The sequence below is a fragment of the Alosa sapidissima genome, chromosome 14 (genome assembly GCF_018492685.1).
Source record: "Alosa sapidissima isolate fAloSap1 chromosome 14, fAloSap1.pri, whole genome shotgun sequence".
NCBI classification, from domain to species: domain Eukaryota; kingdom Metazoa; phylum Chordata; class Actinopteri; order Clupeiformes; family Clupeidae; genus Alosa; species Alosa sapidissima.
The window spans coordinates 32639356-32658250 of NC_055970.1; the positions used below are offsets into that span (position 1 = coordinate 32639356).

The 18895-nt window shown below is 47.5% G+C and overlaps 1 protein-coding gene across 1 annotated transcript; it reads right to left on the minus strand.

The window, feature by feature from the left end:
- Positions 1–1555: 1555 nt before the first annotated feature.
- On the minus strand, positions 1556–18627 carry crispld2 (cysteine-rich secretory protein LCCL domain containing 2). The gene is made up of 15 exons (XM_042062073.1): positions 18465–18627; positions 15180–15606; positions 12658–12776; positions 11302–11434; positions 9106–9221; positions 8622–8722; positions 8270–8434; positions 8091–8151; positions 7938–8004; positions 7712–7842; positions 7518–7561; positions 7312–7384; positions 6884–6959; positions 4629–4759; positions 1556–3483 (listed from the first exon to the last, which is right to left on the minus strand). Exons 2-15 carry the CDS (start codon positions 15456–15458, stop codon positions 3432–3434), a joined length of 1548 nt encoding a protein of 515 aa, XP_041918007.1. The 5' UTR covers positions 15459–15606; positions 18465–18627; the 3' UTR covers positions 1556–3431.
- Between the last annotated feature and the right edge of the window lie 268 nt (positions 18628–18895).

Genomic DNA, 18895 nt, shown 5'->3' on the forward strand with positions numbered 1-18895 from the left:
CATCATCACTGTCATCACTTCACATACATACAGCACACTGCTTGCTACAGTAAGCCTCCTCTACATACTTGCTGCACACTGCCCCCCCCCCCCCCCCACATACACAGCACATTGTCTTCAGGATCTTCTCCAACACACATCCTCTACATACTTACAGCACACTGCCCCCACCTACCCACACACACACTACACACACACACACACAGTCACTGCTCCACTCCCCTCCCGCCCACACACATCTTCACTGTCATCACTCACATACATTACATACAGTACTCTGCTTGCAATAGTAAGTCCCTGCCCCCCCCCCCCCCAATACACAGCACATTATTTCATCAGGAAGCTTCTCCAACACACATCCCCAACATACTTACAGCACACTGCCCCCCCCCCCCCCCCCCCCCCAATACACAGCACATTGCCTCATGAGGAAGCTTGTCCAACACACATATTGCACACTGCCCTCTCCCCACATACACAGCACACTATCCCATCTCCCCTGTCATCCCCCCAACACACACACCAAGACCCCTGGCAGTTGGGTTAGCCCCTTGAGCTGTGGATCTGCCCAAGGTTTCTTCCTTGGTAAGGGAGTTTTTCCTTGCCCCTGTTGCTCTTGGGTGCTCCTTGTTGGTGCCCCCCACCCAATCCCAATCCTCCCCCACCTTTTTTATGCAGCCCTTGCCACTTAATCTACTAAACCCCTCTTCTACTGCACTTTTTACCCCCCCCCCCCCCCCCATTAATGCACAAATAGGCTGACACCAGACATAATTTCACTGCATTTCTTACTTCCAGTAACTATATGCATGTGACAATAAACTTCCTTGTAAATGACACAGTTTCATCCTGTATTTCATCTCATCTCTCACAGCACTTCTGTGCTGCAATTCAGTCACATTTTCATTCATGTTCAAATAGAACTAAATTTGATCTTTTCATAACATAAAAACAACTGGAATATTCTACCTAGAGTCTAGCATCTGTTTGACATTAGGTAAAGGTAATTCTCCTTTATGAGTTTGTCTTGGTTCTTCTCCATGTTAATTGACAAGCCTCAGTATGTCCCAGCTCTCATAACACACATCTATAAACGTGACAAGTCTCAGAGCTTTGGCTTGGATGGGTTTCCCCTCTGGGATTCTGGTGCACTCGTAGGACATAGAACAGAGCTCTTGACCTCACAATAAACTCCTGTCTTTATTGAACCCTTGAAAGCTGTCCTGATTCTGCCCAGAAGTTTTAGTTCCAGAGAAAAATGAATGCGTGAGCTCGTGGTCTGACAATGCGTCCAAGGATAATCCCCCTTTGCCTGGGTGGTCCGAGGACGAGCGCGTCTCCACCTCAGGTTGACCAGAGTGTCACATGACAACTGCAGGCAGGGCAGGCCTAAGGGATCCTCTGACCTAAATTGCACAGGATAAACCTGATAAGATTGGACTGCTGACCGGGCCAGATGGATTCAGATGCAACTTTCTGACTGAAGGTTTGCTACCACATCAAGCCAAGTTGATGACACATCCTCACCCTGACTCATTAACATCAACTCAACAAGCTCATTTATCACAACTTTATTTTTTTTTCCAAATTGTGCAAAAAATACAAAACCCTCCATTGTCTGTATAAAGCCAGACATAGATATCCCATTACACAACAAAGAAAGATAGCTTTACATCAAAGAAGACAATTTTATAAAACACAAAAGTATTTACAGTAAACAATTTCCATAGCTGTACAAAAAACTCGAGATTGCCCTCCCCTCAAACAAAATGTTCAATTTGAAATAAAACGCTGCGACAGGACTGAGGTAGCCAATACAAAAAGGAAAGAGACACACAGCAAGCAGCATGGTGAGTTCAACTGGCATTGAGTTCATTGCAGGCATGTGTACCTACATACTGACATGTTTGCATATTTTAGCTTTCGTTTACAAAGTGGCCTACAAGGACAAGAGAAAGTGTGGACTAGCAAAGGTTTGAGTCAGCGGTCTGACAAGCTCAGACCTCCTGCATAATTATCATTATCTTATTACTTTGCTATGCAGTAGAGATTTACGGATCAGGCATGCCCACTTGTAATATAAATCATTTTCCTAGTGCCTGGAACATAATGTAAGTTTCACTTAAATTACTCTTGGGAGAAACTAACTCTGGATTTGACATATACTTATTACTGTGAGAAAAGAAAAGAGCTCGTACATTTCACTAGTTCACGTGGGAGAAATAAACATTTGCTGTAATTACTATATGATTGTATTTCACCGAGTGTGCAGGGCAGAATGTGACATGCTTGGCTGTGATCTTTTGTAAATGTAGTTTGGAACAATAATCTTTGATTAGTGGGGTTCTGTGAGAGCAGCAGCAGCATACTGGACACTCTCTGTCTATGCACGCACCCGGAGCCTCAAAGGGGAAGAAACACTGTTACAATGTTTTTGCACCTTTACTAAGATGTCTGCACACTATTGATTCTGGAAGGGATGGGAGGGTTGTTCAGGAAGGGTTTCTTTTCCTTGGAGGTGTGCCTCTCCCTCCCCCTCTCTTTTCTGCTTCTCCTCTACCTACTCAACACATCCGTCTGTCCAGGCTCCTCCACCAAGCCAAACACGGACCCACTCACACACACACACACACACACACACACACACACACACATACACACAGACTCACTATCTCAAACACAAACACACACACATACACGCACACACACACATGCACGCACGCACATGCACATGCACACACACACTCACATACAGCTAAACCAGAATGGTAGGGACTCTTTAGATCTCTAGGCAAATAAAAAAAGCATGAAAAATAAAGCTGAAATGATAAAGATGTAAAGCTTAACAAGATTTTTCTTTCAAATAAAAAAGTCTGTACAAAATGATTAAATACAGAGTGATCAATATACATTCCCGTGTATGGTGATCAACAATTTAGAGTTCAATTTATAAAATGAACAAACATAATTTTATAAAAATGACAGAAAAAATAATTTTGAAAAACAAAAAAATAATAATTATTATTTGATTTCAGGTTGACATATTTTATGACATATAAAACCAGCACTGCTGTTTAAATGTGATTGCGATCACACAGAATCTGTATCAACTATGTGTAAGACTAAACCTTTTCAGAAATATAAACATCTGCAGTCTATACGAGTGAAGGAGTGATGGAGGAACCTTCCTTGTTTGGTCGCTTCCGTGAGTTGGCCGATCTCTTATCTCAAATGTTAAAAAGTGCACTTGTTTGACTAGAAGTGGAATCCATTTATCCTGTACAGGGGTCCCATTCCCCCTCGAGTCGACAGAGGCCAGATAGTGAGACCTGCTATGGTGGCACACAGCATAAGGTCACTTCCTGTCCAGAGGGCCTCAGAGTGTCCGAACGCTGTTTGGGGGATGGATAGGAGGTTCCGTATGTGTGCTATCACTCTCGCACAGCGAAGACACGGAATGAGCCCCCATCATGACTGCTCTTACTGAAAAACAGAGAGAGAGAGAGAGAGAGAGAGCATATTTAAAGACGTATTACACTGGGAAGAAAATCTATGAAGAAAAAGAGGCTCATGGTAGGATGACAGCATACAAACTCTAAAGCATAAAAAACGTAAACCTCAACCAAATAGGGAGTTTTAATAGACCTGTTTAAACCATTCTGGTTTGCCATTTAATATTTGACATACTTTTCCTGGTGCCATTTTGGACAGTGGTTATGGCTATGCTGAATAAGAAGCTATTCTAATATTGCACAGGGGACTCGTATTATGTCGTGAAATAGCCTTGGATGTATCTGGAAAGCATGACTCAAACACTGGCTCATTGTTACCTATGTTATGGCCTCACTTACCGTGACTGACCTCTCTGGCCGCCACTATTGACTATTGTGCTTGGCTTGATGGCTTTGTTATTAATTCATTAGTGGAGCGGCCTTGAAGCTTTGCCATCTCTGCTAATGTAACCGTGGCCTCAACTGGCCCCAAATCAACCGCAATTATCTGATACAAGGGGAACCACTGAGCCCCCGACAGCTTTTCCATCCACAAGTTACTGGATAGGGTGCGATTATTTCCTTGTTAATAAATGCCTGACCACATCAGCCTCCCATGCATGAAGGTTGCATCAAATCAACTGTGTATCTTCTTGTCAAGGCAATAGATCCATTCCAATGGCACTCATTGTTATAGCGTTTTTTGTTGGCCCCATCTTGTTACCACTGAGACATGTACCGTAGCTATTAATTAAGGTGCAGATCAATCAGGGCTGAGCTTGAGCTGTTTGATTTGACGCTCGGATTTCTCTCTCTCTCTCTCTCTCTCTCTCTCTCTCTCGTTGCTTGACATGGGTTTCTGTCTATGCAGCAACTTTGCACACACACACACCACTGAGAACTGGGCTAAAGTAAGCAAAGCGTCCATGTGTGGTCCGTCCACATGCGGAAACCGCACCATTACTCTTGCGCCCCTGCGTGCCAAGCGCAGTTTTGGCCCTCTTGAGCCTCTAAGTGCCTGGGCATCTGACCATGGATTAGAGGCAGAGACAGGGGCAGGGGCAGGGGCAGGGGCAGGGGCAGGGGCAGGGGGAAAGGGAGCAAGGGCATCGCGGCCATAGCGGGCAGTACTGGTACCTGTCTGACTGGATGCTGTTCTTCAGAACTCCGACATAGCTCTTCTTCCTCTCCAGGGCCAGGATGTCCACATTGCCTCCCTCATCCTTGATCACCCCGGCGTGGATGGCGGCTCTGCAGATGCTGGAGCTCTGCAGAGGAGGCAAAGGCCTTGTTTAGTAATGACCAATCACAACCAGTTTTCCTCTTGCTCTGACCGAATGCATTCATCTAATTTAGATCTAAATAAAAGCCATAGAAGGTACAGTGTACATTTCAGCACTCTAAAAGACACAGTATTTGTTATTAGTGAAAATGTACAAACTGTTTAACTATTCACAATGTTGATGTTACAGTCGGCTTCCTAAGGACAGTTAGTTTGTGTAAACTTGGTATTGCGTTAGTATGTGTCAACACATGACCTTGGCTGGTGCCGTTCTACTAGTTTCGTTACAAGAACATGACAAAAAGGCATCCTCCACTCCCTGTTCACTGAATGAACACTCTCCCAACCTCCACTTGTAATCCTGGCATATAAGGGCAATGGCCTTGGTTCCAAACACATGACCTCAGCTGTGGGGAGCCCAGACCACTGACATCACTGGTATTAGGGAGTAAAGTGCTTCGCCTCACGCCAGATCACTGCTGAGGCCCTCTGCTGATCAACCGCAGCCCGGGACAGTGAAAGGCGCCTGGGCCTTTGGTCAGAGCAGAGCTCCAGCCGGGCCACGTCCAGCAGTCTTATCACCCACACGCCTGCATGGCCAGCTCATTCAGCTGCTTCACGGAGGCACGTGCAGGGTCACGTTCCCTCCCTGGACCAGGACCATTCCTGCCCTCCCCCCTCGCTCCCTCATTCCTGCCGATTTCTGCCAAGCAGTCCCCACTGAGGCTGTTTTATCACAATGCCCCTTTCTTGTATTTTCACAAACTCAAGGTTTTTTTTTTTTTTTTTGGGGGGGGGGGGGGGGGTTGCCCATCCATCTACGTGCTGGTGTGGTTGGTCTGTGAATGCTGGCCTCAGGTCCCTGAAACAGTGAGAGAGTTTGGGGATTGTTTGAGGTCCCTCGGGAGTGCACTGATGTGTGGCCAGTTGGACGGCAGTGCGGCTTTTGCAGTGGAATGCTGCTGGAATAAGCCAAAAGGCAGGAGGTTCAAGTGAGGGCAATGAGTTCAGACGACCGCTCCCACTCACACAGGGCAGCTCTAAGAAGATAGAGGACTAGACTAGAGATAGAGGACTAGCCTTTGAAATTCAAATATTTGACCAAGAATGATATGCTTCCTTATGCAGCCTATGGCTGGCCCAAGCTTATGGAAAGGACGTATATCTTGTAAAAGACACTGTGAATCGAGCTCCAAATGTCAACTTTGGATGACACCTTTGCAGCATATGACACCAAGACACCATTCCTGGGCATGGCGTTCTCAGACAGGGATGCTATTCCACCCTTCAGTCTGGAGCGCTGAGCTGGTGGACATCCAAACCATCCTTCCTTTCCCTGTTCAAGGCCAGACGTCTGAGGACAGTTGTTCCATTAGTGGAGAGAGCCTGTCACAGCATGTGCGTCTGCTGAGCAGCTCTGAAACATACTCGGCTTAATGCAGCGGTGAGAATCTGCTGCTAAACACAAACTGATCTACTGTTACTTTTTTTCCTAGGCCATGCTTGAGCTGGTTTGAAACCCTGCAGTGATTGAGGATGCCTTATGTAAGGGCTAATGTAAATTAAGATGATGCAGTGTCTGGGCAGTCCCCAGTCCCTGAGCAGAGGGTCTTAAAACTTGGAATGAAATGATAAATTACAAAGGGATGGTGGTGAGTGGAAGCTTCCCTCACAGCATGAGGGGTTTTCAGATCTGGGCCCGGTGCTGGTCCGATCCCAGTGCCTGGGCTGGCCCTGGTGCCAGCAGTGAGTCAGTGAGCCGAGCTCAGCTCTCCAGATCAGCAGCTGGATGCGGTCAGCCGCTTCTGTCAGAGACATTACTGGCCACCGCCGCATTGCGCTCCGCTCCACTGCACCACTCCACTGCACCGCTCGCACGCGTTCCGAGCGTGTTTTTGCGCCGCCTCTCGGAGGCGCTCTTGCGGTCGCTGCCGCCACAAAAAAAAAAAAAAACGGCACGGCACAGCCTCTTAAGAGTTTGTTGGCGCTTAACATTACCCGATCACCCCCCTTCCCCATCACCACCCCCGCCAGTTCCCATAAATCAGGTCAGAGCAGAAACCCATATGCCCCCGCCATCCCGGAGAAGAGGAGCCCGGCGTGTACTCACATCAGCGTACATGCTGTTTCCAACCACCGGAGCCCAATAGGACGGCTGGTTCTTGCAGCGCGCTGGACAGTATACCCTTTGGAGAGGACACGGAGGACACGGACGATTAGTGAAACAGGACAGAATGAGCATCGGTACATTTATGTGCTCGGCAGAGACTCTGCAGCATTCCTGAAGTGTATTTGTGGGTTCTAGTTTCAGCTACATACTATATGTATGGAGTTGGACAACTATGGTCACTTTGGTTTTGCTTATTGCAAATATGAAACATTCCAGTAATACCATAATGCAAAGCCTCGGTATTGGCCTAAAACACTGGACTGGTCTCTGGTATGAGGGATGAAGGTTTTAAAAGTGGTCTACTGAGATGCACTCTGCTTCTATCATAAGTATTTTAATATGATAGAAATACAAATAGAAATATCTACCTGGGGCAGTTGGTATAGGGCTTCTTGTATGGACATATCTCTGCTACTGTGGCATAGCAGTCCACTGATTGCCCTGTGGAGGGGAGGGAGGGAGAGAGAAGGGGAAAAGATGAGATATTATGAAACAATGAACTACAGCCCAGTTTCACAGTATATAGAGTGATGAAAGAGAAGGCATGCTGTTGAATCTGATTAAAGATACTTACTCTCTACCCTCGCCACAACAAAGGCATTAGAAGGTTTGTATTTGCTGAAAAAAGAAACATACATTATGATTATTAGTTTCATTCATGGAAGACTGTCCTGCAGTTTTGAAGACACATTACTGATGATGACTCCTGTCTGTTTACAGGAGTCCAGCACTATAATTTTCTCCATCATCCCTCTACCCAAACCATACCTGAAAGATTCAATGCCATTCTTTGTTGACTTGACAAAGAATGGTAGCCTGTCCTTCCTGGTAATGTCTACTACACCGCCACTGTTGTCGATGACCCCATAATGCATTGCAGCACGGCAAATGCTTGATTGCTGTTGGAAGAAGCCATTGCCTTTTAGTGAAAAATGCCTTTGAAGGGTTACACATATAGTGTTATTGCTATGGAAACTCAGAGTAGAAGACTTACCACATCATAATACAGTGTACCCCATACTTTGCCCTTCTTGTTCAAGCAGTTAGCAGGACACTTATACCTGTTAAAGACATTCAAATCAGTGAGTATGGTGGCAGGACTGGTATCAGTGTAGGTACTTTAAAAGAATGTGAGAAGTATACTGACCTGTTGCAGGTAGATCCTCTGCATTTGTCTCTCATCTTAGTCTCACATTTAATATTCTGGGCTGCAAATCAGTACAAAGCTATTTTAGCCTTCAAGGATTTTCAAGTCAGCTGTTGAAACACTGATACTAGATAAGCACATTTTTTATTTTATATTTATGAACATCTCTCTAAACTGACCCAGGAACTGTGTAGATCTTGGTGTGGAGGGCATGACTGAAGGTCTCCTGGCAGGGGTGGGTCTGGGCCTGGGCTTGGGTCTGGTGGTGGTGATGCGGGGCTGGATGGGCACCTGCTGTCTCTCCACCTCATTCATGTCTTCTGTCTCAGGACGCTGGGTGTCTCCTGGACCAGAGAGATGGACAGAGTCAGCCCCATACACAAGTCCCCAAGCATACAAGTTGTACAATTCATAGTTACATTATCATATTACAATTACATTATTATTATTATCATATTACATTATGATACAATGATATCATGACATTACAATGCAATCAGTGGCACATTTGGAGGACTGCTCCACACCCACCCTTATAGCAGAGGTTGTCTCTGCATCCTCCTCCATAGCTGGGTGGGCACTGGGAGCAAGGGCGGCCATGTTGGTAGGGGGCCTCTCCGATCCAGTTGCCCCTAAAGCATGAGCAGAAGAGGCCGTGTGAGATCAGTATAATGGCCCCGCTGGCTGTCACAGATCTCTTCACACTATCACAATGTCCTCCAGCTCTCCGGAGCCCAGAGCTTAAACTCCCTCCCCCACTCCACCCCTCCCTCATCCCACTGGCAATTAAATCATCAGAGCCATCTGGAAAAGAAGAGGCAGGGCAGCCCTTGTTTTTCTTTCCTTCACCTTGATTATTTTCCCTGTGGCTGGAAAAATGGTAGGCTCTCAATGTGTCATGGAAGGCTAGCTGTGAGATAAATACTTCCATTGGAAATGCCTTTAGCATGGGGATAAACGCTGGAGATGTCGGCTAAGGTCAGTGCACACGGTGTGGGAGAAAAAGGGTGCTTACTTGGGGGAGTAGTTGCACACGAGGTAGACGGCGTTCTCCCAGATCTCTCCCCACACGTTCATCCGGGAGCACGTGTGCACGGCACACCCCACTCGACTTGTAGTTGCCCAGACCAGCTACACACACACACACACACACACACACACACACACACACACACACACACACACACACACACACACACACACACACACACACACACACACACACACACAAGGGAAAACATCAATTTATAGTATAGATTAATTGTTTTTATGTGTTGAGCTATTCACACATGCGTTATGTGTATGTTTTCAATCATTTTTAACCCTTTAACCATTCAAACATTGTGTTGAGCTGGAACATTTCTGTTCACAGTTTACGGAAGTTGGGGACGCTGAGGGAGAGGGACTGCTGAAATGGGAGTGTTTGTCTTTGACGATTGGCATGGGCAGACAGAGAGTCTCAACAGTTCTAATGGTGGGAGGCTTTTAAAACAAGCAGAAACAGTAGCCAGTCCCCACACTGCTCTCCTCTCTCTCCATCTCTCTCTCTCTTTATCTCACCCTTTCCATCCCCCTTTCTTCCACCCTGCTCAGGTCTGCCAGGTCTGTTGTGTGAGGAAGTGTTTCCCAGACAGTGCCACCACGGGCAGATTGATGGCCCCCTGGGGCCCTAATGGAGGGCCAAGAGGGCCCTTCTCACTGTGCGCCTGCCACAGGAAGGAGATGGACCTCAAGTCTGACCCAGAGAGCAGCTTGTTTCCTGTGAACGTCTGTGATGTTTCTCATGACCTGCCTCTGGGCCAGCCACTCAAATAAAGCAGCCATAGCTCTCCTAATCCTCTTTGACTTTGGAGCCGTTTCCCCTCTTCTCAATGAGTATGGAATTGCAGAGGGTTCACCAGGGGTAGGCCATGTCAGCAAGCCAGCCACTTCAACTCCAAAAAATGAATGAGAAATGCTTACTCAGTCCATTCTCTCTCTCTCTCTTTCTTCCTCTCTCTCTCTCTTTCCCTCACACGCACAAATGTACACATACTGCACAGTGGGTTTGCATCCAGCCACACAGAGATGTCTGAAAGCTTTTTTCCCCCTCCTCCTCCTCCTCCTCTCTCACTTTTTTTCTCCCTGCCTCAGGAATGTACTTCCCCGTCTCGAGCCAAGGAGAGGCCAGTGAGGGTGACGACTGAGAGACAGTGATTCAGCAAAGCTACCGCTCTCCACCATCACACTCCTCCAGTCACTCTGACACTTCTGGGGCTGACACGGCACTGAGGAATATATCACCAAGGCCCTTCAGGTCTTATAGAAATGTTAACCACTGTCGGGGTATCCTGAACGCCAAACCCTGATACTCAACTACTTAAGACGCTCTCCCATTGTGTGCATCCGAGGGGCTGCAACAGGGGGAGCGGGTGCACGGACTTGGCATTGTTCCCCACGTTCCGGAACCTTCAAAGGAATCCAGGTCAAACAGGAAAGTGATCCACGAGTCTGGGAACGGCTTCCAGATGCTCATGACCTGGTTTCTGAGAGGGAGTTGGAGTCGGAGGCAAGGAGGGAGGGAGGGCGAGTGTTTTCACAAACCCATCCCTGGTACAAAGTAAAGTCTGAGGGGACAGCAGGCCAGCCGTACACTCCTCCATCCTAGTCTTCCCCCTCTCTTGAGTAAAAAAACGAGTAAAGAGAGGGATGGAAGAATGATGTGATCGGCCAAAGAGGCTCCACCTTTCTTTTGGAACCTGTTTCATGTGTTTATGTGCGCTTGTGAAAAGGGCTCTGCCTCTGCTTAATTGGGTGCAGTTGCAGAAGCTGCGCCACACATGTTGTTTTCTACAACCCTTGCACATACCTGAATCTGTACGTATGCGGGTCACATGTGCTACATATCAAACTCAGATGAGAGGACGTATGGCATATGCAAAACAGACACGCAAATAAACCCATTAGCAACATGCTCAGTGGGCAGTTTGGACTTATTGTCAAAATAATGATGCTGACAGCCTTAAGTGGAACCCGATTGCAAAATGGCTCTGTTGTTTTGCTTTTTTTCATGTAACAGCTCTGTGGATATATGTGGCTCTTTTGACCTACTCTACAGCCTATCACTTATTCTCATCTCTGTGGGGTGGTGATGGTCTAGTGGTTAGGGATCTAACCAATCGATCTAAATAAGAGCATCATCTAAATGATGAATATCAAATCCATAACTCACCTGGGTGTAGTGGGTGCACATAGGTCCAGAACAGCGGTCAGGGCACCAGGGGTTGCACTCATGAGGGTAGGGGTAGGTGTAGTCCTTCACCTCATCGTACCAGGCCTGCACGTGGTAGGCTGGCGAGCGATACCTGCAAGAGAAGAAAGGGGACAGACACAGGGGAGAAGGAACACATAAGAATGCAGCCAGAGCACAGATGCAGATGCTGTGCAGAGAGTAAGTGGGTAGAGGCAGGACCATGTTGGGATGAAATCCAACATGGCCGCCTTCTGTGTGTGCTGACTTTACTGATTCCCTTTTAGTACTGCATCTCCCCCCCTCCCCCTCCCCACAAACACACACACACATACACACACATCCTCGAGAGGAGTTCTTGCACTGTCCTGCGTAAAACAAGCAAACCCAAACAAGTTGACGCTCCCCCTGACAAATCGTCCGGGCGGCAGCGCAGAGAACATGCCTTTATATGGAGCTGAGGGACACAGATGGGTGGAGGAGATGAGAGGAAGGGGCTTGGACAAGCGTCAAATGATTTGCTTGGATGGACAGAGAGGAAGGAAGGAAGGAAGAAAGTTTGAGAGAGAGAAAGGGAGAGTGAGAGAGAGAGAGAGAGAGAGAGAAGGAGGTTGGGGACCGGTTGGGGAACAGGAGAGAGGATTCCTGGGAAGTCACCTGCTGTGGGGTTGAGCACAGTAGCACAGTGTGCTCTAGAACAGTGTACAAAAGACAGACCCTCTCTCTTTCACCACCACACCACACCACACACACTCACTCTCACTCACACACACTCACTCACTCTTACTGAGTGGTTACATAATAGGTATTGTACTGTAAACACTGTTCCCTCTCCAAACACTGTCCATGCTGTTCAATAAGTATCGGGGGCATTCTGAGTGATGTTGGAATGTGTATGCAATGGGGCATGAGTCTGTCTGTGTGTGAGTGTGTGTGTGTGTGTGTGGGGGGGGGGGTTGTCAGAAGAAAAAGAGGGAAGGAAGTACAGCAAGGGTGGTGAATGAGGGTGGGGGTCCAGGACTAGGGGTGGAGGAACAATGGATTTATGTGCGATAATGCATGGTGATGATAATGCATGGTGATGATAATGCATGGTGATGATAATGCATGGTGATGATAATGCTAGTCATATAGTTATAATATCCATAACTACGACATATGTAGTTTATAGATACAATGAAATCACATCAGATCAGGTAAATATTAGTACTATTAAAATGGCTTTTTTGGTTTTCACAGTAAGGTTGAAATTCAAATGAACATAAAACAAAAACAAATCTACAATAGCGCACATATGCACACTAAAGAATCATGATATTCATCATGTGAGTGGCTTACCTGCCCCAGTGCACTGCCAGGTTCTGCCCGATGGACATGAGGAGATCCGTGGGCCCATGGTCCCATATGCATTGGTGTGCCCAATGAGTGGCGGATCGCTCCAGCTGGTCATCCCAGACCTGCTCACACATACACACACACACACACACACACACACACACACACACACACACAGTGTCAGAAAAGCTGCTCCAAAGCTGGCAAAGGCAAACACAGAGCAAGCAGAAATCTGTGGCTCATCTGCACCTCTCTGCTGCTGACCCCTGCATACCAGCACCTTCCCTCTCAGCTTCACGAGACAATGCACACGCACGCCTTTTCTTTAATAGGCCATTTTATGAGACTCTGATTCCCACACAGCCCCACCACATGGAAAAGCTCTGCAAAGCTCTGCACAATTCCTTTACAACTGATCTGAGAACACAGCGCTTGAAAGGCAAGTAAAACAGCGCCTGGCCTGCCCTGCACTGCACTTCAGAGGCTGGCTGGCCTCCACTACAAATCCACAGCAATCACGGTTAAATTAGACACATTTCCCGCCGCTGCGCTGTTTTCCCTCCACCTGTGGAAAGGAGCGGGAAGAGAGACGGCAAAAAGGGAGAGTCTGGCTGCTTCCACAGGCCTGTCTCCTCCAGTCCCTCTCTCTCTCTCTCTCTCTCTCTCTCTCTCAAACACACACACACACACACACACACACACACACACACACACACACACACACACACACACACACACACACACACATACAGATATACAGATATACATACACAACACACACACACATACACACGCACACACACACACACACACACATACAGATATACATACACAACACACACACACTCAGAGGAGAGCACACACTGAAGCTCCTCTTGACTCAGTAAATTTCCAGAGCCTCAGTGGTTAGCCTCCCCACGCTTCCTCGAATGTGCACAGACACCCACACAGCCACAATCACACACAGATATACAGACACACACAGAGAGAGAGAGAGAGAGAGAGCGAGAGAGAGAGAGAGAGAGAGAATGAGTCACACACACATTAGCTTACACAATTCTCTCTCTTCCACTTTTCTGAACACACATATAATCACTCACAAACTCACAGACAGACACACACACACACACACACACACACACAAACACACACAAACACACAGGTTTCCTCTCTTCTCTCCAGAGGGCCAGAGAGCTGGTCCAGGCCTCATGCTGAAACCCTCTCTTGTTCCCTGAGGCTGTGCTGGCCTCGGCTGGACACTGGAAGAATCTGAGCGGGCGGCTACCGTATTTCTCTTCCCTGCACAAACCGCACTGGGCCCGACACGCAGACACATCAAATATGCACTCATTACCTTGCGGCTGGCCTCTCATTCAGCAACAACTGTGTCCAACCAAACCTTTTGCACTCGACTGTGAAAGCAGACTAGACATTTAGAGGTCTTTGTCACCACTGGTTGCTAAAAATATTGTACAATATAGATTCTAAACACTTCAAATGCAATGCACCCATCTATTCAATTAGACCATGCCAAATTCACCTCATTGTTTTAGAACTACAAGCCCCACAATGCAACATTCTTCTCCTGTCTAACCATAGGCTCACACTGCTCCATTCAGTCCCTCTGCCCAGGCCCCCACCCTCTTTGTGTGCCCACTGTGCCCTCAGCTCTGGGCTGGCCCTGGCCCTGGCGCTGTGTCTGGCGCGCTCAGCAGGTAGCTTAGACTGAGCATAATTATCTCTGCCGTGAAAAGAGCACCTCAGTGAGCTGGCCGCGGCCGCGCTCGTGGTGAGTTCATCTTTTCCAAAAGAGGATTACTCCAGTAAAATCAACACGTCCCTTCCAATTAAGCCACGGGGGCTGAGCGGCTAACGGCGGCCAATAAACAGCTCCGTGGAGATTTATGGCATCTCCAATAAGGGTGACGGAGCCTCGGCCAGACTGGAGGCAGGCAGCGGCACATGGAGCGGAGCACCGCGGCTCGACGCGCCTCACCGGCTCAGCACCTTGCTCAAACAATGACGCCTCCCGGTGCCATGGTCAACAAGTTGATTCCACTATTAGCTGGGATCCTGGCTGCATGGTTTGCCAGTCTTTCCATAGCTCAGGTTTTCACATCCAGGGGTTCTGAGTGCAGCTCAACACTGAGTAAATGTAAGGAGAAGCAACTGATTGGCCTGACACGTGGTATTTGGGTTCTAATTTGTCAGTTGATTAAAATCCTCACCATGGTCGTTGGCCTACAATGCATACCAGCCCAGTAAGACTTGGTCTGGTTTACGTGCTCAAAGCACCATCACTGCCCTGCTACTGCATAATAACGATAAGCATCAGAAACTGCATCACCGCTCCAGATTACATTCCAGTGCAGTAACTCCGCAACCTGCCGATGCTCTTGTGCCAATTTCATAAGCAAAGTGACCACAAACACTGACATTGGTTAAAACGTGTTAAAGCCCAGGTCCTTGCTCACAGTCATTACGTACTCCATGTTGGAGCTAGTGGGTTGGAGTGACACACTCACCATGTACTCCATGTTGGAGGCGGTAGGGTAGACGGCGCCGCGCAGCTTGTTGTGCAGCTTGAGGATCTCGTCGCGGTCGGACCAGGGGATGGCGCGGCGATGGCGCGTGTGAGGTTGGGCGTCTGCGTCGGCGGTGCTGTTGTCGGCCTCGCGCTGAAGGCGGCTCATCAGCTTCCGCAGCTCCGGGGAGTCGGGCAGGAAGAGGGCAGCCGTCTGCCTGGCGGCCAGCGCCAGGAGTGCCAGGGTGAGCAGCATGGGCATGGAGGATGTGTGGGTCATTAAGAGGGTGTGTAAGTCAGAGAGAGCGAGAGTGTGTGTGTGTGTGTGAGAGAAAGCCTCCAAATTCTGTGTAGACAACAGTGGGCAGTCTTCTGTGAGCTGGACTCCTTTTCCAATGTTTCGCTCCTATTGGCACACACACAGGGATCTGAAAGACAAACAACACAAACACACACACACACACACACACACACACACACACACACACACACACACACACACACACACACACACACACACAGTGAGAAACCTGCAGAGGCACACTTCACAGACGCCTGAACGAGCTTGAACTTGTCTATGTATGTGTGCCCACAAACTAGCTGCTGTCAGACACTCATCAGGGTGGACTAGTGTGTTTAGTGTGGGCTTGTGTTCCTCGGCCTATTTAAGGCTCAGGTAAATAGACAGAGCTAGAAGGGCACACAAGATGTCGATCCACCATTCACTACTGACTAACCTTGCTGCCCAAACAGCCTGGATGACCCCAGCAATGGCATGCCCACGTGAACAAATGTGAGCAGCCTCACAACTTGTAAGGCTACTGACAGAAATGCAAATCTGTGTGAACAATCTTCCATCTTCCACTGCTGCATAAAACTTATCGCAGATGAGCTACTTGCTGAGTTTGACCTGAATGTGATGATGCAACTGTGCATGCTTATTTTTACATACAGTATGCACTGCATAAGTTGCAAAGTTCTCCTCTCTATGGCCTCTCAGGTCATCACTAAAATCACCATGGGTCATCACACACTCCAGTTGCATGTGATCCCCTTCAGTCTGCCCTAAGCCTGTTTCATCTCAGTGGTAAAAGAACAACAATCTCTCCTGATTTACTCAGAACCATAACAATAACAAATTGAAATCTGGCAGCCCTCTACAACTTCATGCCACGAGTAACACCAAGCAGATGACTTTTAATTAAAAGCCATGTCTGCTCAAACTAGACTTTTTTGGGAGTCTGTGATGGGAGCTATGACCTGGCCTCCAAAAGCTTTAGTCAGCTGTGAAAAAAACTGAAGCCGCTTAATCGAGCTCGTTAATTTTACAAGAGTGCGGAACTTTACAAGAGTGCAATCTTTGAGAGTTAATCACTGTCTGGAAAGAGAAAGGATTTACGCAGCCGACAGCTAAGAGCCAAAACACAAGAGTGGCTCAGGTCATAAACTCTTCATTCTCATTAGATCAGTCATTTCTCTGACCTCATAAAAGCATCCTCTGGCTGACCCAGCAAGGACCGGAGGAGGACAAGAGAACAACATACAGGGACAGAGCAGAGAACAGCACAAGAGATGGAAGAGAAGAGAAGAGAAGAGAAGAGAAGAGAAGAGAAGAGAAGAGAGTAGGGAAAGAGTAGTAGAGAGGAGAGAGAGAAGAGAAAAGAGTAGTAGAGAAGAGAGAGAGAAGAGAAGAGAAAAGAGTAGTAGAGAGAGAAGAGAGAAAAGAGTAGTAGAGAAGAGAGGAGAGAAGAGAGGAGAAGAGAGAAAAGAGTAGTAGAAGTAGAGAGGATAGGAGAGAGAGGAGAGGAGAGAGAAGAGAAGAGAAGAGAGAGGAGAGGAAAGAAAAGATGAGAGGTAAAGAGCAGAGATGGGAGTAGCAGAGAGGAGAGGAAATTATTGAAAGAGTGAATGAGGGTTTTTCTTCTTTTTCTTTCGTCAGGGCAGGCGGAGAAGTGCTGTGTGTGTGTGTGTGTGTGTGAGTGCTGCCACTGTCTTGCGTGCATGGCAAATGCCAGTGGAGAACAGCACACACACCCGGGGGCACATGCCAGCCTGCCTGTGACAGCCACTGCCTGCTGGCAGCGAGAAGTCAAACAGCAGAGCTCTTAAATCAGCCTGCTGAACAGGACTTTACCCACCGGCCAGAGACAGAGTGGAGCCACTGCCATCACACCGCTTCCTCCAGCCCTCTCTCTCTTTCTCTCTATCCCCCTCTCCTTCTCTCTCTCTCTCTGTTTGGTGGTTTTGGAAAGGTTGGAGGTCTGACACCAGGTTGGCGTTTACACCCAGTCAGTCCTGCGTCCAGCCACGCTGCCCTGGCCGCCACGCCTATCATCCGAGGTGCTCCACACAGCACTCCCTTTTGCTGCCATTCTCATCTCACTCCTGAATTTTATACCGGTGTGTGACAGAGATCAGGCAGCCAGGCAAACACACACACACACACGTGCGCATGGCAAACGTTCACTTTGGTCAGAGTATCCATGTCCTCACGCACACGCGCACACACACACGCACAAACACAAACACACACTACTTTTTGAACACACTTTCACAATTGGTTTTAACACACTTCTATTCCAACCTCCAGGGTCTGTGATATGAATGATGCCTACATGCAGTAGCTGTTCAGTATCATCTGCATCTGCTGCATCACACATACCTCTATACTACACCGTCCCCTTTCCTCATGCAAGTTGCAACCGGCAGACAATGAGAAACATAAACAGTATGGATATTTCATTTGCTGCCCTCAAGGGAGGCTGCATTTAAATAAGCATTTTTGGAGCTGGAGCATGTGGATTTATAGCGCTGTTTTCACAGACTATCCCATCTCTGCACGTTTCCTTCTGCAAACTCAGCAACAGAGAACAAGCCTGACCTGAGCCCTTGCACCTTCTGTGTGTGTGTGTGTCTGTGTGTGTGTGTGTGTGTGTGGGCAACACTAGATTGGATCTTACAAGGTGCCAGCATCCCTCTGGTGTCTTTCATGTTCAAAGCAAGCGATGTGCAAAACGAGAGCAACTCTAGATTAAAGCACATGAAAAACATGCATGTCTTCAAAGTAACCAGAGTACAACAGTCCTGCAGTGCTGATATGAAGCCGAAAACACAGATGCATTAAAGTATTTTAAATAAACACTGACATATCCTAATCTGTATCGTTCAGTTTGACAGACAATGAAACAACGTTAGATAATATAATGGTCAAGGTAATTATAATAATAGTTAAAATACAAAATCAAGCTGCTGAAATACACAATTATAAACGTAAAAAGTATTTTACCAATATCTGCTTGATCACGGTTATCCCCAAATTCTTCTGTCTCTTTGTAAAGTGTTTCTTTACAATGACTAATTTCCAAATCTCAGACGCAGCTAAATAGTTAAACCAGTTGGTTAAAGGTATAAGCACAGGAACGCCGGGACTTCTGACTGGCGTTTTGGAGGTTGTTCACCGCCTTTTATAGTGAATGAGACCCGAGCTGTGGACCACGAAAAAAAACTGCTCTCATCCCGTTCACTCCCCCTGTGCCCCCTCAAGAAGGCTATGTTCCTGGCAAGCGCCGCGCGCTCTGACGAAAGATGTCGAAATGAAAACGCAGAGAACGTAAATCACCAGAGACGTCTTCCTAAGACGCGCGTCAAAAGCTTAATGCTAATCAAAAAGAGCCTTATCTCTTCTCGAGGATTAAACATCTGATACAGAATACCGTA